Source organism: Aythya fuligula, chromosome 9 (genome assembly GCF_009819795.1).
Source record: "Aythya fuligula isolate bAytFul2 chromosome 9, bAytFul2.pri, whole genome shotgun sequence".
Classification (NCBI taxonomy): domain Eukaryota; kingdom Metazoa; phylum Chordata; class Aves; order Anseriformes; family Anatidae; genus Aythya; species Aythya fuligula.
Window position 1 is genome coordinate 9,782,584 of NC_045567.1, and position 17,357 is coordinate 9,799,940.

The following is a 17,357-nucleotide window of genomic DNA, read 5'->3' on the forward strand; positions in this document are numbered from 1 at the left end:
GCTTTTGTCTTTGCCGTCGGGGGGGCTTTTTGCGGGGCCAGGGCGCCGCCTGTTGCAGGGAGGCCGTGGCACAGGCCGGCCGCGGCGGACGGTCTGTGCGGCGGCTGTGGGGAAGAGGGCTGTTGGCGGGGACGAGGGTGCCTACGGCCATACCACCCTGGCAACGCCCGATCTCGTCTGATCTCGGAAGCTAAGCAGGGTCGGGCCCGGTTAGTACTTGGATGGGAGACCTCCTGGGAATACCGGGTGCTGTAGGCTTTTGTCTTGGCCGTCGGGGGCGGCTTTTGCGGGGCCAGGGGCGCCTCCCTGTTGGCAGGGAGGGCCGTGGCACAGGCCGTGGCCGCGGCGGCGGTTGTGCGGCGGCCTGTGGGGGAAGAGGGCTGTTGGCGGGGACGAGGGTGCCTACGGCCATACCACCCTGGCAACGCCCGATCTCGTCTGATCTCGGAAGCTAAGCAGGGTCGGGCCCGGTTAGTACTTGGATGGGAGACCTCCTGGGAATACCGGGTGCTGTAGGCTTTTGTCTTGGCCGTCGGGGGCGGCTTTTGCGGGGCCAGGGGCGCCGCCTGTTGGCAGGGAGGCCGTGGCACAGGCCGTGGCCGCGGCGGCGGTTGTGCGGCGGCTGTGGGGAAGAGGGCTGTTGGCGGGGACAAGGGTGCCTACGGCCATACCACCCTGGCAACGCCCGATCTCGTCTGATCTCGGAAGCTAAGCAGGGTCGGGCCCGGTTAGTACTTGGATGGGAGACCTCCTGGGAATACCGGGTGCTGTAGGCTTTTGTCTTGGCCGTCGGGGGCGGCTTTTGCGGGGCCAGGGGCGCCGCCTGTTGGCAGGGAGGCCGTGGCACAGGCCGTGGCCGCGGCGGCGGTCGTGCGGCGGCTGTGGGGAAGAGGGCTGTTGGCGGGGGACGAGGGTGCCTACGGCCATACCACCCTGGCAACGCCCGATCTCGTCTGATCTCGGAAGCTAAGCAGGGTCGGGCCCGGTTAGTACTTGGATGGGAGACCTCCTGGGAATACCGGGTGCTGTAGGCTTTTGTCTTGGCCGTCGGGGGCGGCTTTTGCGGGGCCAGGGCGCCGCCTGTTGGCAGGGAGGCCGTGGCACAGGCCGTGGCCGCGGCGGCGGTCGTGCGGCGGCTGTGGGGAAGAGGGCTGTTGGCGGGGACGAGGGTGCCTACGGCCATACCACCCTGGCAACGCCCGATCTCGTCTGATCTCGGAAGCTAAGCAGGGTCGGGCCCGGTTAGTACTTGGATGGGAGACCTCCTGGAATACCGGGTGCTGTAGGCTTTTGTCTTGGCCGTCGGGGGCGGCTTTTGCGGGGCCAGGGGCGCCGCCTGTTGGCAGGGAGGCCGTGGCACAGGCCGTGGCCGCGGCGGCGGTTGTGCGGCGGCTGTGGGGAAGAGGGCTGTTGGCGGGGACGAGGGTGCCTACGGCCATACCACCCTGGCAACGCCCGATCTCGTCTGATCTCGGAAGCTAAGCAGGGTCGGGCCCGGTTAGTACTTGGATGGGAGACCTCCTGGGAATACCGGGTGCTGTAGGCTTTTGTCTTGGCCGTCGGGGGCGGCTTTTGCGGGGCCAGGGGCGCCGCCTGTTGGCAGGGAGGCCGTGGCACAGGCCGTGGCCGCGGCGGCGGTCGTGCGGCGGCTGTGGGGAAGAGGGCTGTTGGCGGGGATGAGGGTGCCTACGGCCATACCACCCTGGCAACGCCCGATCTCGTCTGATCTCGGAAGCTAAGCAGGGTCGGGCCCGGTTAGTACTTGGATGGGAGACCTCCTGGGAATACCGGGTGCTGTAGGCTTTTGTCTTGGCCGTCGGGGGCGGCTTTTGCGGGGCCAGGGGCGCCGCCTGTTGGCAGGGAGGCCGTGGCACAGGCCGTGGCCGCGGCGGCGGTCGTGCGGCGGCTGTGGGGAAGAGGGCTGTTGGCGGGGACAAGGGTGCCTACGGCCATACCACCCTGGCAACGCCCGATCTCGTCTGATCTCGGAAGCTAAGCAGGGTCGGGCCCGGTTAGTACTTGGATGGGAGACCTCCTGGGAATACCGGGTGCTGTAGGCTTTTGTCTTGGCCGTCGGGGGCGGCTTTTGCGGGGCCAGGGGCGCCGCCTGTTGGCAGGGAGGCCGTGGCACAGGCCGTGGCCGCGGCGGCGGTTCTGCGGCGGCTGTGGGGAAGAGGGCTGTTGGCGGGGACGAGGGTGCCTACGGCCATACCACCCTGGCAACGCCCGATCTCGTCTGATCTCGGAAGCTAAGCAGGGTCGGGCCCGGTTAGTACTTGGATGGGAGACCTCCTGGGAATACCGGGTGCTGTAGGCTTTTGTCTTGGCCGTCGGGGCGGCTTTTGCGGGCCAGGGGCGCCGCCTGTTGGCAGGGAGGCCGTGGCACAGGCCGTGGCCGCGGCGGCTGGTCGTGTGCGGCGGCTGTGGGGAAGAGGGCTGTTGGCGGGGACGAGGGTGCCTACGGCCATACCACCCTGGCAACGCCCGATCTCGTCTGATCTCGGAAGCTAAGCAGGGTCGGGCCCGGTTAGTACTTGGATGGGAGACCTCCTGGGAATACCGGGTGCTGTAGGCTTTTGTCTTGGCCGTCGGGGGCGGCTTTTGCGGGGCCAGGGGCGCCGCCTGTTGGCAGGGAGGCCGTGGCACAGGCCGTGGCCGCGGCGGCGGTCGTGCGGCGGCTGTGGGGAAGAGGGCTGTTGGCGGGACGAGGGTGCCTACGGCCATACCACCCTGGCAACGCCCGATCTCGTCTGATCTCGGAAGCTAAGCAGGGTCGGCCCGGTTAGTACTTGGATGGGAGACCTCCTGGGAATACCGGGTGCTGTAGGCTTTTGTCTTGGCCGTCGGGGGCGGCTTTTGCGGGGCCAGGGGCGCCGCCTGTTGGCAGGGAGGCCGTGGCACAGGCCGTGGCCGCGGCGGCGGTCTTGCGGCGGCTGTGGGGAAGAGGGCTGTTGGCGGGGACGAGGGTGCCTACGGCCATACCACCCTGGCAACGCCCGATCTCGTCTGATCTCGGAAGCTAAGCAGGGTCGGGCCCGGTTAGTACTTGGATGGGAGACCTCCTGGGAATACCGGGTGCTGTAGGCTTTTGTCTTGGCCGTCGGGGGCGGCTTTTGCGGGGCCAGGGGCGCCGCCTGTTGGCAGGGAGGCCGTGGCACAGGCCGTGGCCGCGGCGGCGGTTCGTGCGGCGGCTGTGGGGAAGAGGGCTGTTGGCGGGGACGAGGGTGCCTACGGCCATACCACCCTGGCAACGCCCGATCTCGTCTGATCTCGGAAGCTAAGCAGGGTCGGGCCCGGTTAGTACTTGGATGGGAGACCTCCTGGGAATACCGGGTGCTGTAGGCTTTTGTCTTGGCCGTCGGGGGCGGCTTTTGCGGGGCCAGGGGCGCCGCCTGTTGGCAGGGAGGCCGTGGCACAGGCCGTGGCCGCGGCGGCGGTTCGTGCGGCGGCCTGTGGGGAAGAGGGCTGTTGGCGGGGGACGAGGGTGCCTACGGCCATACCACCCTGGCAACGCCCGATCTCGTCTGATCTCGGAAGCTAAGCAGGGTCGGGCCCGGTTAGTACTTGGATGGGAGACCTCCTGGGAATACCGGGTGCTGTAGGCTTTTGTCTTGGCCGTCGGGGGCGGCTTTTGCGGGGCCAGGGGCGCCGCCTGTTGGCAGGGAGGCCGTGGCACAGGCCGTGGCCGCGGCGGCGTTGCGTGCGGCGGCTGTGGGGAAGAGGGCTGTTGGCGGGGACGAGGGTGCCTACGGCCATACCACCTCTGGCAACGCCCGATCTCGTCTGATCTCGGAAGCTAAGCAGGGTCGGGCCCGGTTAGTACTTGGATGGGAGACCTCCTGGGAATACCGGGTGCTGTAGGCTTTTGTCTTGGCCGTCGGGGGCGGCTTTTGCGGGGCCAGGGGCGCCGCCTGTTGGCAGGGAGGCCGTGGCACAGGCCGTGGCCGCGGCGGCGGTTGTGCGGCGGCTGTGGGGAAGAGGGCTGTTGGCGGGGACGAGGGTGCCTACGGCCATACCACCCTGGCAACGCCCGATCTCGTCTGATCTCGGAAGCTAAGCAGGGTCGGGCCCGGTTAGTACTTGGATGGGAGACCTCCTGGGAATACCGGGTGCTGTAGGCTTTGTCTTGGCCGTCGGGGGGCGCTTTTGCGGGCCAGGGGCGCCGCCTGTTGGCAGGGAGGCCGTGGCACAGGCCGTGGCCGCGGCGGCGGTCGTGCGGCGGCTGTGGGGGAAGAGGGCTGTTGGCGGGGACAAGGGTGCCTACGCCATACCACCTGGCAACGCCCGATCTCGTCTGATCTCGGAAGCTAAGCAGGGTCGGGCCCTGTTAGGTACTTGGATGGGAGACCTCCTGGGAATACCGGGTGCTGTAGGCTTTTGTCTTGGCCGTCGGGGGGCGGCTTTTGCGGGGCCAGGGGCGCCGCCTGTTGGCAGGGAGGCCGTGGCACAGGCCGTGGCCGCGGCGGCGGTTGTGCGGGCGCTGTGGGGAGAGGGCTGTTGGCGGGGACGAGGGTGCCTACGGCCATACCACCCTGGCAACGCCCGATTCTCGTCTGATCTCGGAAGCTAAGCAGGGTCGGGCCCGGTTAGTACTTGGATGGGAGACCTCCTGGGAATACCGGGTGCTGTAGCTTTTGTCTTGGCCGTCGGGGGCGGCTTTTTGCGGGGCCAGGGGCGCCGCCTGTTGGCAGGGAGGCCGTGGCACAGGCCGTGGCCAGCGGCGGCGGTTCGTGCGGGCGGCTGTGGGGAAGAGGGCTGTTGGCGGGGACGAGGGTGCCTACGGCCATACCACCCTGGCAACGCCCGATCTCGTCTGATCTCGGAAGCTAAGCAGGGGTCGGGCCCGGTTAGTACTTGGATGGGAGACCTCCTGGGAATACCGGGTGCTGTAGGCTTTGTCTTGGCCGTCGGGGGCGGCTTTTGCGGGGGCCAGGGGCGCCGCCTGTTGGCAGGGAGGCCGTGGCACAGGCCGTGGCCGCGGCGGCGGTTGTGCGGCGGCTGTGGGGAAGAGGGCTGTTGGCGGGGACGAGGGTGCCTACGGCCATACCACCCTGGCAACGCCCGATCTCGTCTGATCTCGGAAGCTAAGCAGGGTCGGGCCCGGTAGTACTTGGATGGGAGACCTCCTGGGAATACGGGTGGCTGTAGGCTTTTGTCTTGGCCGTCGGGGGCGGCTTTTGCGGGGCCAGGGGCGCCGCCTGTTGGCAGGGAGGCCGTGGCACAGGCCGTGGCCGCGGCGGCGGTTGTGCGGCGGCTGTGGGGAAGAGGGCTGTTGGCGGGGACGAGGGTGCCTACGGCCATACCACCCTGGCAACGCCCGATCTCGTCTGATCTCGGAAGCTAAGCAGGGTCGGGGCCCGGTTAGTACTTGGATGGGAGACCTCCTGGGAATACCGGGTGCTGTAGGCTTTTGTCTTGGCCGTCGGGGGCGGCTTTTGCGGGGCCAGGGGCGCCGCCTGTTGGCAGGGAGGCCGTGGCACAGGCCGTGGCCGCGGCGGCGGTTCGTGCGGCGGCTGTGGGGAAGAGGGCTGTTGGCGGGGACGAGGGTGCCTACGGCCATACCACCCTGGCAACGCCCGATCTCGTCTGATCTCGGAAGCTAAGCAGGGTCGGGCCCGGTTAGTACTTGGATGGGAGACCTCCTGGGAATACTGGGTGCTGTAGGCTTTTGTCTTGGCCGTCGGGGGCGGCTTTTGCGGGGCCAGGGGCGCCGCCTGTTGGCAGGGAGGCCGTGGCACAGGCCGTGGCCGCAGCGGCGGTTGTGCGGCGGCTGTGGGGAAGAGGGCTGTTGGCGGGGACGAGGGTGCCTACGGCCATACCACCCTGGCAACGCCCGATCTCGTCTGATCTCGGAAGCTAAGCAGGGTCGGGCCCGGTTAGTACTTGGATGGGAGACCTCCTGGGAATACCGGGTGCTGTAGGCTTTTGTCTTGGCCGTCGGGGGCGGCTTTTGCGGGGCCAGGGGCGCCGCCTGTTGGCAGGGAGGCCGTGGCACAGGCCGTGGCCGCGGCGGCGGTCTGTGCGGCGGCTGTGGGGAAGAGGGCTGTTGGCGGGGACGAGGGTGCCTACGGCCATACCACCCTGGCAACGCCCGATCTCGTCTGATCTCGGAAGCTAAGCAGGGTCGGGCCCGGTTAGTACTTGGATGGGAGACCTCCTGGGAATACCGGGTGCTGTAGGCTTTTGTCTTGGCCGTCGGGGGCGGCTTTTGCGGGGCCAGGGGCGCCGCCTGTTGGCAGGGAGGCCGTGGCACAGGCCGTGGCCGCGGCGGCGGTTGTGCGGCGGCTGTGGGGAAGAGGGCTGTTGGCGGGGACGAGGGTGCCTACGGCCATACCACCCTGGCAACGCCCGATCTCGTCTGATCTCGGAAGCTAAGCAGGGTCGGGCCCGGTTAGTACTTGGATGGGAGACCTCCTGGGAATACCGGGTGCTGTAGGCTTTTGTCTTGGCCGTCGGGGGCGGCTTTTGCGGGGGCCAGGGGCGCCGCCTGTTGGCAGGGAGGCCGTGGCACAGGCCGTGGCCGCGGCGGCGGTTGCTGCGGCGGCTGTGGGGAAGAGGGCTGTTGGCGGGGACGAGGGTGCCTACGGCCATACCACCCTGGCAACGCCCGATCTCGTCTGATCTCGGAAGCTAAGCAGGGTCGGGCCCGGTTAGTACTTGGATGGGAGACCTCCTGGGAATACCGGGTGCTGTAGGCTTTTGTCTTGGCCGTCGGGGGCGGCTTTTGCGGGGCCAGGGGCGCCGCCTGTTGGCAGGGAGGCCGTGGCACAGGCCGTGGCCGCGGCGGCGGTCGTGCGGCGGCTGTGGGGAAGAGGGCTGTTGGCGGGGACGAGGGTGCCTACGGCCATACCACCCTGGCAACGCCCGATCTCGTCTGATCTCGGAAGCTAAGCAGGGTCGGGCCCGGTTAGTACTTGGATGGGAGACCTCCTGGGAATACCGGGTGCTGTAGGCTTTTGTCTTGGCCGTCGGGGGCGGCTTTTGCGGGGCAGGGGCGCCGCCTGTTGGCAGGGAGGCCGTGGCACAGGCCGTGGCCGCGGGCGGCGGTCGTGCGGCGGCTGTGGGGAAGAGGGCTGTTGGCGGGGACGAGGGTGCCTACGGCCATACCACCCTGGCAACGCCCGATCTCGTCTGATCTCGGAAGCTAAGCAGGGTCGGGCCCGGTTAGTACTTGGATGGGAGACCTCCTGGGAATACCGGGTGCTGTAGGCTTTTGTCTTGGCCGTCGGGGGCGGCTTTTGCGGGGCCAGGGGCGCCGCCTGTTGGCAGGGAGGCCGTGGCACAGGCCGTGGCCGCGGCGGCGGTTGTGCGGCGGCTGTGGGGAAGAGGGCTGTTGGCGGGGACGAGGGTGCCTACGGCCATACCACCCTGGCAACGCCCGATCTCGTCTGATCTCGGAAGCTAAGCAGGGTCGGGCCCGGTTAGTACTTGGATGGGAGACCTCCTGGGAATACCGGGTGCTGTAGGCTTTTGTCTTGGCCGTCGGGGGCGGCTTTTGCGGGGCCAGGGGCGCCGCCTGTTGGCAGGGAGGCCGTGGCACAGGCCGTGGCCGCGGCGGCGGTTGTGCGGCGGCTGTGGGGAAGAGGGCTGTTGGCGGGGGACGAGGGTGCCTACGGCCATACCACCCTGGCAACGCCCGATCTCGTCTGATCTCGGAAGCTAAGCAGGGTCGGGCCCGGTTAGTACTTGGATGGGAGACCTCCTGGGAATACCGGGTGCTGTAGGCTTTTGTCTTGGCCGTCGGGGGCGGCTTTTGCGGGGCCAGGGGCGCCGCCTGTTGGCAGGGAGGCCGTGGCACAGGCCGTGGCCGCGGCGGCGGTTGTGCGGCGGCTGTGGGGAAGAGGGCTGTTGGCGGGGACAAGGGTGCCTACGGCCATACCACCCTGGCAACGCCCGATCTCGTCTGATCTCGGAAGCTAAGCAGGGTCGGGCCCGGTTAGTACTTGGATGGGAGACCTCCTGGGAATACCGGGTGCTGTAGGCTTTTGTCTTGGCCGTCGGGGGCGGCTTTTGCGGGGCCAGGGGCGCCGCCTGTTGGCAGGGAGGCCGTGGCACAGGCCGTGGCCGCGGCGGCGGTCTTGCGGCGGCTGTGGGGAAGAGGGCTGTTGGCGGGGACGAGGGTGCCTACGGCCATACCACCCTGGCAACGCCCGATCTCGTCTGATCTCGGAAGCTAAGCAGGGTCGGGCCCGGTTAGTACTTGGATGGGAGACCTCCTGGGAATACCGGGTGCTGTAGGCTTTTGTCTTTGGCCGTCGGGGGCGGCTTTTGCGGGGCCAGGGGCGCCGCCTGTTGGCAGGGAGGCCGTGGCACAGGCCGTGGCCGCGGCGGCGGTCTGGCGGCGGCCTGTGGGGAAGAGGGCTGTTGGCGGGGACGAGGGTGCCTACGGCCATACCACCCTGGCAACGCCCGATCTCGTCTGATCTCGGAAGCTAAGCAGGGTCGGGCCCGGTTAGTACTTGGATGGGAGACCTCCTGGGAAATACCGGGTGCTGTAGGCTTTTGTCTTGGCCGTCGGGGGCGGCTTTTGCGGGGCCAGGGGCGCCGCCTGTTGGCAGGGAGGCCGTGGCACAGGCCGTGGCAGCGGCGGCGGTTGTGCGGCGGCTGTGGGAAGAGGGCTGTTGGCGGGGACGAGGTTGCCTACGGCCATACCACCCTGGCGACGCCCGATCTCGTCTGATCTCGGAAGCTAAGCAGGGTCGGGGCCCGGTTAGTACTTGGATGGGAGACCTCCTGGGAATACCGGGTGCTGTAGGCTTTTGTCTTGGCCGTCGGGGGCGGCTTTTGCGGGGCCAGGGGCGCCGCCTGTTGGCAGGGAGGCCGTGGCACAGGCCGTGGCCGCGGCGGCGGTCGTGCGGCGGCTGTGGGGAAGAGGGCTGTTGGCGGGGACGAGGGTGCCTACGGCCATACCACCCTGGCAACGCCCGATCTCGTCTGATCTCGGAAGCTAAGCAGGGTCGGGCCCGGTTAGTACTTGGATGGGAGACCTCCTGGGAATACCGGGTGCTGTAGGCTTTTGTCTTGGCCGTCGGGGGCGGCTTTTGCGGGGCCAGGGGCGCCGCCTGTTGGCAGGGAGGCCGTGGCACAGGCCGTGGCCGCGGCGGCGGTCTTGCGGCGGCTGTGGGGAAGAGGGCTGTTGGCGGGGACGAGGGTGCCTACGGCCATACCACCCTGGCAACGCCCGATCTCGTCTGATCTCGGAAGCTAAGCAGGGTCGGGCCCGGTTAGTACTTGGATGGGAGACCTCCTGGGAATACCGGGTGCTGTAGGCTTTTGTCTTGGCCGTCGGGGGCGGCTTTTGCGGGGCCAGGGGCGCCGCCTGTTGGCAGGGAGGCCGTGGCACAGGCCGTGGCCGCGGCGGCGGTCGTTGCGGCGGCCTGTGGGGAAGAGGGCTGTTGGCGGGGACGAGGGTGCCTACGGCCATACCACCCTGGCAACGCCCGATCTCGTCTGATCTCGGAAGCTAAGCAGGGTCGGGCTCCGGTTAGTACTTGGATGGGAGACCTCCTGGGAATACCGGGTGCTGTAGGCTTTTGTCTTGGCCGTCGGGGGCGGCTTTTGCGGGGCCAGGGGCGCCGCCTGTTGGCAGGGAGGCCGTGGCACAGGCCGTGGCCGCGGCGGCGGTCTTGCGGCGGCTGTGGGGAAGAGGGCTGTTGGCGGGGACGAGGGGTGCCTACGGCCATACCACCCTGGCAACGCCCGATCTCGTCTGATCTCGGAAGCTAAGCAGGGTCGGGCCCGGTTAGTACTTGGATGGGAGACCTCCTGGGAATACCGGGTGCTGTAGGCTTTTGTCTTGGCCGTCGGGGGCGGCTTTTGCGGGGCCAGGGGCGCCGCCTGTTGGCAGGGAGGCCGTGGCACAGGCCGTGGCCGCGGCGGCGGTCATTGCGGCGGCTGTGGGGAAGAGGGCTGTTGGCGGGGACGAGGGTGCCTACGGCCATACCACCCTGGCAACGCCCGATCTCGTCTGATCTCGGAAGCTAAGCAGGGTCGGGCCCGGTTAGTACTTGGATGGGAGACCTCCTGGGAATACTGGGTGCTGTAGGCTTTTGTCTTGGCCGTCGGGGGCGGCTTTTGCGGGGCCAGGGGCGCCGCCTGTTGGCAGGGAGGCCGTGGCACAGGCCGTGGCCGCGGCGGCAGTTGTGCGGCGGCTGTGGGGAAGAGGGCTGTTGGCGGGGACGAGGGTGCCTACGGCCATACCACCCTGGCAACGCCCGATCTCGTCTGATCTCGGAAGCTAAGCAGGGTCGGGCCCGGTTAGTACTTGGATGGGAGACCTCCTGGGAATACCGGGTGCTGTAGGCTTTTGTCTTGGCCGTCGGGGGCGGCTTTTTGCGGGGCCAGGGGCGCCGCCTGTTGGCAGGGAGGCGTGGCACAGGCCGTGGCAGCGGCGGCGGTCGTGCGGCGGCTGTGGGGAAGAGGGCTGTTGGCGGGGACGAGGGTGCCTACGGCCATACCACCCTGGCAACGCCCGATCTCGTCTGATCTCGGAAGCTAAGCAGGGGTCGGGCCCGGTTAGTACTTGGATGGGAGACCTCCTGGGAATACGGGTGCTGTAGGCTTTTGTCTTGGCCGTCGGGGGGCGGCTTTTGCGGGGCCAGGGGCGCCGCCTGTTGGCAGGGAGGCCGTGGCACAGGCCGTGGCCGCGGCGGCGGTCTGTGCGGCGGCTGTGGGGAAGAGGGCTGTTGGCGGGGACGAGGGTGCCTACGGCCATACCACCCTGGCAACGCCCGATCTCGTCTGATCTCGGAAGCTAAGCAGGGTCGGGCCCGGTTAGTACTTGGATGGGAGACCTCCTGGGAATACCTGGGTGCTGTAGGCTTTTGTCTTGGCCGTCGGGGGCGGCTTTTTGCGGGGCCAGGGGCGCCGCCTAGTTGGCAGGGAGGCCGTGGCACAGGCCGTGGCCGCGGCGGCGGTTGTGCGGCGGCTGTGGGGAAGAGGGCTGTTGGCGGGGACGAGGGTGCCTACGGCCATACCACCCTGGCAACGCCCGATCTCGTCTGATCTCGGAAGCTAAGCAGGGTCGGGACCCGGTTAGTACTTGGATGGGAGACCTCCTGGGAATACCGGGTGCTGTAGGCTTTTGTCTTGGCCGTCGGGGGCGGCTTTGCGGGGCCAGGGGCGCCGCCTGTGGCAGGGAGGCCGTGGCACAGGCCGTGGCCGCGGCGGCGGTTGTGCGGCGGCTGTGGGGAAGAGGGCTGTTGGCGGGGACGAGGGTGCCTACGGCCATACCACCCTGGCAACGCCCGATCTCGTCTGATCTCGGAAGCTAAGCAGGGTCGGGCCCGGTTAGTACTTGGATGGGAGACCTCCTGGGAATACCGGGTGCTGTAGGCTTTTGTCTTGGCCGTCGGGGGCGGCTTTTGCGGGGCCAGGGGCGCCGCCTGTTGGCAGGGAGGCACGTGGCACAGGGCCGTGGCCGCTGGCGGCGGTTGTGCGGCTGCTGTGGGGAAGAGGGCTGTGGCGGGGACGAGGGTGCCTACGGCCCATACCACCCTGGCAACGCCCGATCTCGTCTGATCTCGGAAGCTAAGCAGGGTTCGGGCCCGGTTAGTACTTGGATGGGAGACCTCCTGGGAATACCGGGTGCTGTATGCTTTTGTCTTGGCGTCGGGGGCGCTTTGCGGGGCCAGGGGCGCCGCCTGTTGGCAGGAGGCCGTGGCACAGGCCTGTGGCCGCAGCGGCGGTTGTGCGGCGGCTGTGGGGAAGAGGGCTGTTGGCGGGGACGAGGGTGCCTACGGCCATACCACCCTGGCAACGCCCGATCTCGTATGATCTCGGAAGCTAAGCAGGGTCGGGCCCGTGTTAGTACTTGGATGGGAGACCTCCTGGGAATACCGGGTGCTGTAGGCTTTTGTCTTGGCCGTCGGGGGCGGCTTTTGCGGGGCCAGGGGCGCCGCCTGTTGGCAGGGAGGCCGTGGCACAGGCCGTGGCCGCGGCGGCGGTTGTGCGGCGGCTGTGGGGAAGAGGGCTGTTGGCGGGGACGAGGGTGCCTACGGCCATACCACCCTGGCAACGCCCCGATCTCGTCTGATCTCGGAAGCTAAGCAGCGGTCGGGCCCGGTTAGTACTTGGATGGGAGACCTCCTGGGAATACCGGGTGCTGTAGGCTTTTGTCTTGGCCGTCGGGGGCGGCTTTTGCGGGGGCACAGGTGCGCCGCCTGTGGCAGGGAGGCCGTGGCACAGGCCGTGGCCGCGGCGGCGGTTGTGCGGCGGCTGTGGGGAAGAGGGCTGTTGGCGGGGACGAGGGTGCCTACGGCCATACCACTCTGGCAACGCCCGATCTCGTCTGATCTCGGAAGCTAAAGCAGGGTCGGGCCCGGTTAGTACTTGGATGGGAGACCTCCTGGGAATACCGGGTGCTGTAGGCTTTTGTCTTGGCCGTCGGGGGCGGCTTTTGCGGGGCCAGGGGCGCCGCCTGTTGGCAGGGAGGCCGTGGCACAGGCCGTGGCCGCGGCGGCGGTCGTGCGGCGGCTGTGGGGAAGAGGGCTGTTGGCGGGGACGAGGGTGCCTACGGCCATACCACCCTGGCAACGCCCGATCTCGTCTGATCTCGGAAGCTAAGCAGGGTCGGGCCCGGTTAGTACTTGGATGGGAGACCTCTTGGGAATACCGGGTGCTGTAGGCTTTTGTCTTGGCCGTCGGGGGCGGCTTTTGCGGGGCCAGGGGCGCCGCCTGTTGGCAGGGAGGCCGTGCACAGGCCGTGGCCGCGGCGGCGGTTGTGCGGCGGCTGTGGGGAAGAGGGCTGTTGGCGGGGACGAGGGTGCCTACGGCCATACCACCCTGGCAACGCCCGATCTCGTCTGATCTCGGAAGCTAAGCAGGGTCGGGCCCGGTTAGTACTTGGATGGGAGACCTCCTGGGAATACCGGGTGCTGTAGGCTTTTGTCTTGGCCGTCGGGGGCGGCTTTTGCGGGGCCAGGGGCGCCGCCTGTTGGCAGGGAGGCCGTGGCACAGGCCGTGGCCGCGGCGGCGGTTGTGCGGGCGGCTGTGGGGAAGAGGGCTGTTGGCGGGGACGAGGGGTGCCTACGGCCATACCACCCTGGCAACGCCCGATCTCGTCTGATCTCGGAAGCTAAGCAGGGTCGGGCCCGGTTAGTACTTGGATGGGAGACCTCCTGGGAATACCGGGTGCTGTAGGCTTTTGTCTTGGCCGTCGGGGGCGGCTTTTGCGGGGCCAGGGGCGCCCGCCTGTTGGCAGGGAGGCCGTGGCACAGGCCGTGGCCGCGGCGGCGGTTGTGCGGCGGCTGTGGGGAAGAGGGCTGTTGGCGGGGACGAGGGTGCCTACGGCCATACCACCCTGGCAACGCCCGATCTCGTCTGATCTCGGAAGCTAAGCAGGGTCGGGCCCGGTTAGTACTTGGATGGGAGACCTCCTGGGAATACCGGGTGCTGTAGGGTTTTTTTTTCCTCCTTGTATATTTTCATATTTATTAAAATCTTATCAATTTGCTCACTTGTAGAATTTGTGATCCTATTTTATCCTCTTTTTTGTTCCCTCTTGTTATGTATATTTTGTTTAGCTATTTAGTTAGGTTGTGTTTTTTTTTTTTAATTTCTTTTTTCTCATTTTATTATGTGTTGGTCATTTGTATCCATCCTCCTGTGCTCTTACCAGTGCACAGCTGTCCTTTAGCTTTGGCCTGCCGCAGATCAGCTCCCCCCGTGTCAGGTGCATGCACTACACGAAGAGCCCATGGGTGTCTGCGAGTGGCCGTGCCATGCTCTGGAAAGCCCACTGCAGGATCCCGTCCCAGGCGCCCTGTGGGACAGCCCATGGGAGTTTGCTCTTTGTTTTCACCTGCTCCCAGCCTCTTGTCTTTACCCTGGCTTTCACTTGTGTGCCCCCCATAGGCTGAGGACCTGATGTGGGGTTACCCCAGGCATTCAGTTGCCCATGGTTGGGCTCTGCCTGTTGGTGTCACCACCCGTAAGTTACCTCGCCCAGGAGGGCGTCGAGCTCATCCCTGCTCAATACGGGGTCACCGCTGGGGTTGCCACACTCTGCCTGCAGAGGAGACGGGTTGTGTCTGGTGACGTGCTGGCTTCATTCAGTTCCTGCCACCCAGCTGGTGACTGCCCCACAGTGTGCTGCTCCCCTTCCAGCCCAGCTTCAGCAACACCTGCAGCTATAGCTGCTTGTCCCTCACCCAGCCCAAACCATCACTCCTCAGCTCCATCTCTCCCATCTCGTCTCCTCCTCCAAACGCCCTTGCCCAGTGCTGCCACTCCCCGGGCTGTTCTCCCAGCGGTGCCTGTACTGACCTTTGCTGCCTGATGCGCGTGGTCTCCGGTAATTACGGTGCTCCCCACGCTGCCTGTTTCTGGTGCGCCCATGCAGGAACTGCAAAGCAGCAGCCCCCTGCGACCAAAGGCAGTGTCACAAACTCTCCGGGCAATGAGACCAGACCCAGGGGGTTTGGGGTGAGATGTGGGAGGTGGCAGGAGCCTCACCCAGGGTTCCCGTTAGGTACAGGGCAGTGTTGGGTTGTAGGGATCCTGCTGAAGCAGTGGCTGCAGACACTCCCATCACCTCTGCCCATGTGGGCACCGCGTTCTTCCTCCCCGGGGATCACGGGGGGCTGCTCTGCAACCTTGTCTGCCTCCCGCAACTGGCCTGGCTTGACCGCACATGAGCCGCACTGCCACGTCCCGCTGCGCAGCCAGAGCGCGGCTGTGAGCGAGGGCAGGGACGCCCAGGGACACCAGAGCCACATGGCCTGCGCTGGGGCTCACCTGGGGACGCGGGGCAGCGGGGGCACCAGACAGGCGAGGTGGAAAGCCCGGGGGCAGCCATCGCAGCAGATGAGCTCTCCGCCGTCACCGCACGCTGCGCACTCGTCCTCGTTCTCCTGCCATGGGGGAGCGGGCAGGGGGGCGCTGCCACTGCCACCCTGGGTGGCTCCAGGGGACGCTGTCACCCACTGCCTCCTCGATGCATCTTCCCTTGGCACTTGCCCTGCAAACACCTAACACACCAGTGCCTTTTGGCACAGGGGTCACCTGTTCCCAGGCTGCCTGTACTCAGCCAGCACAGGCGGATACACCGGGAGGATCCCGACGGCCCCAATTTCACCAGGTGACTTTTGGGGTGCTGAAAAGCCCCGGGCTCACCTGCTGGGGTGTGGGGTCCTGGCTGTGCATGGTGGGCGCTGGCAGACAGCCCTGGGGTGTTGCTCGCAGCCCCCCGCTCTGCGGGCAGAACGAGAGAGGGGTTTTAGGGACCATCAACCACTGGGAGAGCTGCAGGGAAGGGAGGATCCCTGCTGCTGGGAGGGCTCGTATGGCTGGAAGGTGCTGGGGGTTGGCAACACCGTACGCTTTGGGGTGCCCTGGGTCGGGCAGCAGGTTTCAGGCTGCGGCTCCTGCTCCTGGCCCCGAGCTCCTCGCCAGCAGCTGGGTCATAAAGCTCATCCCCGGCTCTGCTGCCCACCTTGGTGCTGCCTGGAAGAGAGGCCAGCACCGTCCCCGCCGCCCTCCGCCCCTCTGCGGGGGCCCTCCCGAGGAGGGGGGCTCCTGAGGCTGGGGGCTGCCCAGCGCCTGCGCTGCTCACTCGGCTCCAGCCCATGTCTGATGAGGACGTGCTTCCCCTCAGCAGCCCTGCGGGTGCCGGGCACCTCGCTGGCTGCAGCCTGGAGGCCTGCGGGCAGGGGGTCTCAGACGGCCTCATCTAAAAGCCAACGCTGTCCCACTGCTGCCCCTGTCTCCCCTTGGCCCAACCCACCCCTCTGCCCAAGCCTGCTGGCTGTAGGTGCCCGGTGGCCTCTCGCAGACCGTCACCATCTGACTGGGACTGTTTGGGGGAGAAACCTGTGGCTGTGCTTGTCCCCAGGGAACGGGAGAAGAGCTTGGCACTCACTGCTGCTACGGGGTGAGCGTGTGGTGTCCACACCCTCCAGCTTCTTCGTGGTCTTTGCTTTTGTCAGGGGCCCTGGGGGTGTTGCAGGATGGTCACCCTGGGTGACACGCTCCAAGTGCCCCGCCACATTTCTTCCCTGCACCCACCCTGACCACGTCTCCATACCGGGGCTGGCAGCGTGCCGTGGCGAGGGCTGTGCCATGCGGGCCCCATCCCGCTCCTCAGGGGCTTTTCTCTTGCCTTGGGGTCTGTGTGGGACTGGTGCCGTGGGGCTGGGGGACAGGCGCCGGCTGCGGCGCTGCCGCCCGAGGTCCACCTCTGCAGAGGGGGCAGGGACAGGCACAGCCAGCCCAGGGGGTCACCCTTGCCGCGGGAAGCCCCCGGGGGTGCCAGCTCCTGGCCTCTGCCTACCTTTGGGGAAGGCGCTGTGGAGGGGCCGGAGCCGGGTGTAGCGCTCCAGGTTGTAGTCCTTGAAGAGCACTGCCCAGAAGTCGCGGACGGCGGCGACATCGCGGCCCAGGAGCCAGGTGAGCAGCGCGTGGAAGGCGCGGTGGGAGCCCTCTCGCTCCGTCTGGCTCAGCGTCTCCTGCCGGTGCCACCGCCAGCCGTGGGCACGTGTCCGGGTGCCACCAGCTGGCCCCAGTCCCTGCGATGTGGCCGGGGCTGCGTTCGCCCACCCCGTGCCTCACCTTGAAGACGTGCTCGGGGACGACGTCGTGGTCGGCGAGGCCGTGCAGCAGCGGGAAGACGTCGTCCACCGCCATGGCGATCTCGGTGCGGTGCAGCTTCAGCAGCTGCCGCAGGTCCCCGTCACCGCCTGGCCCAGCCATGCCGAGGCGGCAGCGACGCAGCTGGGACGAGCGGCCAGCCCCGAGGCTCCCCTTTAATACAGCCCGGCTGCCGAAAGTGGGAAAGTCGTCAGGCTCCCACAGCGCCACTCATTTCTGTACAATGCGTAACCTGAGCTCACGCCTCTGGCCGTGCCAGCTCTCCCTGCAGCACCGCAGCTGGGCTTGCTCCCGCGCTGCCGGCCCCAGGGGTCGGGATGAGGTGGCTCTCCACCCAACCTGCTACCCGCTGCTGGGGGCAACAGGCACAATCCCACCCCGCCAGCCACCCCAGGAGAGGGGAGTTAGCCAGGGTGCTGGCACAGGCAGCCCCCGCTTCCTTCGTCCCTGCGGTCAGCCAGGCGTTGTCCCAAAATTTCTGGACTTTCCACAGCACCCGCTTCTCTCATCCAGAAACTTAGCCGCACATGGGAAGTAAGGCCCTGAAATCTAGGGAAAAAGAGATGTATTTGCTGCGGTTACGCTACCTGCAAACCACCTTCTGCAGGCTCACAGCTGAAGCACAGTGGGCTGACAAACGCCCAGGGAAGCACTGACACCTAAAAAACTCTGCAAGTGCCTGTCTGGGTACAGTGACCAAGCAGCAGTGCTGCCACACAGCGTGACAGTGACGGGCAGTGCCCTGAGCACACCCGGGGATTACCCAGCCG

The 17,357-nt window shown here is 67.2% G+C and overlaps 1 protein-coding gene, 51 non-coding genes and 1 pseudogene across 52 annotated transcripts; 52 read left to right on the forward strand and 1 right to left on the reverse strand.

Moving 5' to 3' along the window:
• Positions 1–139: 139 nt before the first annotated feature.
• LOC116492791 lies at positions 140–258 on the forward strand. The gene has a single exon (XR_004253623.1). It is a non-coding gene; the product is annotated as a 5S ribosomal RNA (ribosomal RNA).
• A 142-nt stretch (positions 259–400) lies between these two features.
• On the forward strand, positions 401–519 carry LOC116492813. The gene has a single exon (XR_004253644.1). It is a non-coding gene; the product is annotated as a 5S ribosomal RNA (ribosomal RNA).
• Positions 520–657: 138 nt separating this feature from the next.
• LOC116492824 lies at positions 658–776 on the forward strand. Its single transcript, XR_004253655.1, has one exon. It is a non-coding gene; the product is annotated as a 5S ribosomal RNA (ribosomal RNA).
• A 139-nt stretch (positions 777–915) lies between these two features.
• Positions 916–1,034, forward strand: LOC116492837. Its single transcript, XR_004253666.1, has one exon. It is a non-coding gene; the product is annotated as a 5S ribosomal RNA (ribosomal RNA).
• A 137-nt stretch (positions 1,035–1,171) lies between these two features.
• On the forward strand, positions 1,172–1,289 carry LOC116492845. Its single transcript, XR_004253674.1, has one exon. It is a non-coding gene; the product is annotated as a 5S ribosomal RNA (ribosomal RNA).
• Positions 1,290–1,427: 138 nt separating this feature from the next.
• On the forward strand, positions 1,428–1,546 carry LOC116492848. The gene has a single exon (XR_004253677.1). It is a non-coding gene; the product is annotated as a 5S ribosomal RNA (ribosomal RNA).
• A 138-nt stretch (positions 1,547–1,684) lies between these two features.
• On the forward strand, positions 1,685–1,803 carry LOC116492797. Its single transcript, XR_004253628.1, has one exon. It is a non-coding gene; the product is annotated as a 5S ribosomal RNA (ribosomal RNA).
• Positions 1,804–1,941: 138 nt separating this feature from the next.
• Positions 1,942–2,060, forward strand: LOC116492804. The gene has a single exon (XR_004253635.1). It is a non-coding gene; the product is annotated as a 5S ribosomal RNA (ribosomal RNA).
• A 138-nt stretch (positions 2,061–2,198) lies between these two features.
• Positions 2,199–2,317, forward strand: LOC116492805. The gene has a single exon (XR_004253636.1). It is a non-coding gene; the product is annotated as a 5S ribosomal RNA (ribosomal RNA).
• Positions 2,318–2,456: 139 nt separating this feature from the next.
• LOC116492806 lies at positions 2,457–2,575 on the forward strand. Its single transcript, XR_004253637.1, has one exon. It is a non-coding gene; the product is annotated as a 5S ribosomal RNA (ribosomal RNA).
• Positions 2,576–2,712: 137 nt separating this feature from the next.
• Positions 2,713–2,830, forward strand: LOC116492844. The gene has a single exon (XR_004253673.1). It is a non-coding gene; the product is annotated as a 5S ribosomal RNA (ribosomal RNA).
• Positions 2,831–2,968: 138 nt separating this feature from the next.
• On the forward strand, positions 2,969–3,087 carry LOC116492807. The gene has a single exon (XR_004253638.1). It is a non-coding gene; the product is annotated as a 5S ribosomal RNA (ribosomal RNA).
• Positions 3,088–3,226: 139 nt separating this feature from the next.
• Positions 3,227–3,345, forward strand: LOC116492808. The gene has a single exon (XR_004253639.1). It is a non-coding gene; the product is annotated as a 5S ribosomal RNA (ribosomal RNA).
• A 141-nt stretch (positions 3,346–3,486) lies between these two features.
• LOC116492809 lies at positions 3,487–3,605 on the forward strand. Its single transcript, XR_004253640.1, has one exon. It is a non-coding gene; the product is annotated as a 5S ribosomal RNA (ribosomal RNA).
• Positions 3,606–3,744: 139 nt separating this feature from the next.
• LOC116492842 lies at positions 3,745–3,864 on the forward strand. The gene has a single exon (XR_004253671.1). It is a non-coding gene; the product is annotated as a 5S ribosomal RNA (ribosomal RNA).
• A 138-nt stretch (positions 3,865–4,002) lies between these two features.
• Positions 4,003–4,121, forward strand: LOC116492810. The gene has a single exon (XR_004253641.1). It is a non-coding gene; the product is annotated as a 5S ribosomal RNA (ribosomal RNA).
• A 137-nt stretch (positions 4,122–4,258) lies between these two features.
• LOC116492793 lies at positions 4,259–4,376 on the forward strand (annotated as a pseudogene).
• A 138-nt stretch (positions 4,377–4,514) lies between these two features.
• LOC116492852 lies at positions 4,515–4,634 on the forward strand. Its single transcript, XR_004253681.1, has one exon. It is a non-coding gene; the product is annotated as a 5S ribosomal RNA (ribosomal RNA).
• A 141-nt stretch (positions 4,635–4,775) lies between these two features.
• LOC116492841 lies at positions 4,776–4,895 on the forward strand. The gene has a single exon (XR_004253670.1). It is a non-coding gene; the product is annotated as a 5S ribosomal RNA (ribosomal RNA).
• A 138-nt stretch (positions 4,896–5,033) lies between these two features.
• LOC116492847 lies at positions 5,034–5,151 on the forward strand. The gene has a single exon (XR_004253676.1). It is a non-coding gene; the product is annotated as a 5S ribosomal RNA (ribosomal RNA).
• Positions 5,152–5,289: 138 nt separating this feature from the next.
• On the forward strand, positions 5,290–5,409 carry LOC116492839. The gene has a single exon (XR_004253668.1). It is a non-coding gene; the product is annotated as a 5S ribosomal RNA (ribosomal RNA).
• Positions 5,410–5,548: 139 nt separating this feature from the next.
• On the forward strand, positions 5,549–5,667 carry LOC116492834. The gene has a single exon (XR_004253663.1). It is a non-coding gene; the product is annotated as a 5S ribosomal RNA (ribosomal RNA).
• A 138-nt stretch (positions 5,668–5,805) lies between these two features.
• Positions 5,806–5,924, forward strand: LOC116492811. The gene has a single exon (XR_004253642.1). It is a non-coding gene; the product is annotated as a 5S ribosomal RNA (ribosomal RNA).
• Positions 5,925–6,063: 139 nt separating this feature from the next.
• LOC116492812 lies at positions 6,064–6,182 on the forward strand. The gene has a single exon (XR_004253643.1). It is a non-coding gene; the product is annotated as a 5S ribosomal RNA (ribosomal RNA).
• A 138-nt stretch (positions 6,183–6,320) lies between these two features.
• Positions 6,321–6,439, forward strand: LOC116492814. Its single transcript, XR_004253645.1, has one exon. It is a non-coding gene; the product is annotated as a 5S ribosomal RNA (ribosomal RNA).
• Positions 6,440–6,579: 140 nt separating this feature from the next.
• On the forward strand, positions 6,580–6,698 carry LOC116492815. Its single transcript, XR_004253646.1, has one exon. It is a non-coding gene; the product is annotated as a 5S ribosomal RNA (ribosomal RNA).
• A 138-nt stretch (positions 6,699–6,836) lies between these two features.
• On the forward strand, positions 6,837–6,955 carry LOC116492816. The gene has a single exon (XR_004253647.1). It is a non-coding gene; the product is annotated as a 5S ribosomal RNA (ribosomal RNA).
• A 138-nt stretch (positions 6,956–7,093) lies between these two features.
• On the forward strand, positions 7,094–7,212 carry LOC116492817. Its single transcript, XR_004253648.1, has one exon. It is a non-coding gene; the product is annotated as a 5S ribosomal RNA (ribosomal RNA).
• A 138-nt stretch (positions 7,213–7,350) lies between these two features.
• On the forward strand, positions 7,351–7,469 carry LOC116492818. Its single transcript, XR_004253649.1, has one exon. It is a non-coding gene; the product is annotated as a 5S ribosomal RNA (ribosomal RNA).
• A 139-nt stretch (positions 7,470–7,608) lies between these two features.
• LOC116492819 lies at positions 7,609–7,727 on the forward strand. The gene has a single exon (XR_004253650.1). It is a non-coding gene; the product is annotated as a 5S ribosomal RNA (ribosomal RNA).
• A 138-nt stretch (positions 7,728–7,865) lies between these two features.
• On the forward strand, positions 7,866–7,984 carry LOC116492820. Its single transcript, XR_004253651.1, has one exon. It is a non-coding gene; the product is annotated as a 5S ribosomal RNA (ribosomal RNA).
• A 138-nt stretch (positions 7,985–8,122) lies between these two features.
• LOC116492821 lies at positions 8,123–8,241 on the forward strand. Its single transcript, XR_004253652.1, has one exon. It is a non-coding gene; the product is annotated as a 5S ribosomal RNA (ribosomal RNA).
• Positions 8,242–8,381: 140 nt separating this feature from the next.
• LOC116492836 lies at positions 8,382–8,501 on the forward strand. Its single transcript, XR_004253665.1, has one exon. It is a non-coding gene; the product is annotated as a 5S ribosomal RNA (ribosomal RNA).
• A 137-nt stretch (positions 8,502–8,638) lies between these two features.
• LOC116492843 lies at positions 8,639–8,758 on the forward strand. Its single transcript, XR_004253672.1, has one exon. It is a non-coding gene; the product is annotated as a 5S ribosomal RNA (ribosomal RNA).
• Positions 8,759–8,896: 138 nt separating this feature from the next.
• On the forward strand, positions 8,897–9,015 carry LOC116492822. The gene has a single exon (XR_004253653.1). It is a non-coding gene; the product is annotated as a 5S ribosomal RNA (ribosomal RNA).
• Positions 9,016–9,153: 138 nt separating this feature from the next.
• Positions 9,154–9,272, forward strand: LOC116492823. The gene has a single exon (XR_004253654.1). It is a non-coding gene; the product is annotated as a 5S ribosomal RNA (ribosomal RNA).
• Positions 9,273–9,412: 140 nt separating this feature from the next.
• Positions 9,413–9,532, forward strand: LOC116492846. The gene has a single exon (XR_004253675.1). It is a non-coding gene; the product is annotated as a 5S ribosomal RNA (ribosomal RNA).
• Positions 9,533–9,671: 139 nt separating this feature from the next.
• LOC116492825 lies at positions 9,672–9,790 on the forward strand. Its single transcript, XR_004253656.1, has one exon. It is a non-coding gene; the product is annotated as a 5S ribosomal RNA (ribosomal RNA).
• Positions 9,791–9,929: 139 nt separating this feature from the next.
• LOC116492835 lies at positions 9,930–10,048 on the forward strand. The gene has a single exon (XR_004253664.1). It is a non-coding gene; the product is annotated as a 5S ribosomal RNA (ribosomal RNA).
• A 138-nt stretch (positions 10,049–10,186) lies between these two features.
• LOC116492826 lies at positions 10,187–10,305 on the forward strand. Its single transcript, XR_004253657.1, has one exon. It is a non-coding gene; the product is annotated as a 5S ribosomal RNA (ribosomal RNA).
• A 138-nt stretch (positions 10,306–10,443) lies between these two features.
• LOC116492851 lies at positions 10,444–10,562 on the forward strand. The gene has a single exon (XR_004253680.1). It is a non-coding gene; the product is annotated as a 5S ribosomal RNA (ribosomal RNA).
• Positions 10,563–10,702: 140 nt separating this feature from the next.
• LOC116492833 lies at positions 10,703–10,822 on the forward strand. The gene has a single exon (XR_004253662.1). It is a non-coding gene; the product is annotated as a 5S ribosomal RNA (ribosomal RNA).
• Positions 10,823–10,962: 140 nt separating this feature from the next.
• LOC116492840 lies at positions 10,963–11,082 on the forward strand. Its single transcript, XR_004253669.1, has one exon. It is a non-coding gene; the product is annotated as a 5S ribosomal RNA (ribosomal RNA).
• A 136-nt stretch (positions 11,083–11,218) lies between these two features.
• LOC116492827 lies at positions 11,219–11,337 on the forward strand. The gene has a single exon (XR_004253658.1). It is a non-coding gene; the product is annotated as a 5S ribosomal RNA (ribosomal RNA).
• Positions 11,338–11,477: 140 nt separating this feature from the next.
• LOC116492792 lies at positions 11,478–11,598 on the forward strand. Its single transcript, XR_004253624.1, has one exon. It is a non-coding gene; the product is annotated as a 5S ribosomal RNA (ribosomal RNA).
• Positions 11,599–11,733: 135 nt separating this feature from the next.
• Positions 11,734–11,853, forward strand: LOC116492850. Its single transcript, XR_004253679.1, has one exon. It is a non-coding gene; the product is annotated as a 5S ribosomal RNA (ribosomal RNA).
• A 138-nt stretch (positions 11,854–11,991) lies between these two features.
• Positions 11,992–12,112, forward strand: LOC116492853. Its single transcript, XR_004253682.1, has one exon. It is a non-coding gene; the product is annotated as a 5S ribosomal RNA (ribosomal RNA).
• A 139-nt stretch (positions 12,113–12,251) lies between these two features.
• Positions 12,252–12,371, forward strand: LOC116492849. Its single transcript, XR_004253678.1, has one exon. It is a non-coding gene; the product is annotated as a 5S ribosomal RNA (ribosomal RNA).
• A 138-nt stretch (positions 12,372–12,509) lies between these two features.
• Positions 12,510–12,628, forward strand: LOC116492830. Its single transcript, XR_004253661.1, has one exon. It is a non-coding gene; the product is annotated as a 5S ribosomal RNA (ribosomal RNA).
• Positions 12,629–12,765: 137 nt separating this feature from the next.
• On the forward strand, positions 12,766–12,884 carry LOC116492828. Its single transcript, XR_004253659.1, has one exon. It is a non-coding gene; the product is annotated as a 5S ribosomal RNA (ribosomal RNA).
• A 140-nt stretch (positions 12,885–13,024) lies between these two features.
• Positions 13,025–13,143, forward strand: LOC116492829. Its single transcript, XR_004253660.1, has one exon. It is a non-coding gene; the product is annotated as a 5S ribosomal RNA (ribosomal RNA).
• Positions 13,144–13,282: 139 nt separating this feature from the next.
• LOC116492838 lies at positions 13,283–13,401 on the forward strand. Its single transcript, XR_004253667.1, has one exon. It is a non-coding gene; the product is annotated as a 5S ribosomal RNA (ribosomal RNA).
• Positions 13,402–13,681: 280 nt separating this feature from the next.
• Positions 13,682–16,689, reverse strand: AIRE (autoimmune regulator). Its single transcript, XM_032193244.1, has 11 exons — positions 16,549–16,689; positions 16,271–16,445; positions 16,025–16,177; positions 15,860–15,931; positions 15,320–15,444; positions 15,115–15,192; positions 14,737–14,852; positions 14,455–14,655; positions 14,266–14,362; positions 13,940–14,041; positions 13,682–13,762 (listed from the first exon to the last, which is right to left on the reverse strand). Exons 1-11 carry the CDS (start codon positions 16,687–16,689, stop codon positions 13,682–13,684), a joined length of 1,341 nt encoding a protein of 446 aa, XP_032049135.1.
• Positions 16,690–17,357: the final 668 nt, after the last annotated feature.

Coding starts and splice junctions, on each gene's coding strand:
- AIRE (XM_032193244.1), bottom strand. CDS start 16,689: ATGGCTGGGCCAGGCGGTGACGGGGACCTGCGGCAGCTGCTGAAGCTG. Junction 15,932..16,024: donor ACGGCACGCTGCCAGCCCCG/GTATGGAGACGT, acceptor CAACACCCCCAG/GGCCCCTGACAAAAGCAAAG. Junction 15,445..15,859: donor ACGCTCACCCCGTAGCAGCA/GTGAGTGCCAAG, acceptor CCTCTCTTCCAG/GCAGCACCAAGGTGGGCAGC.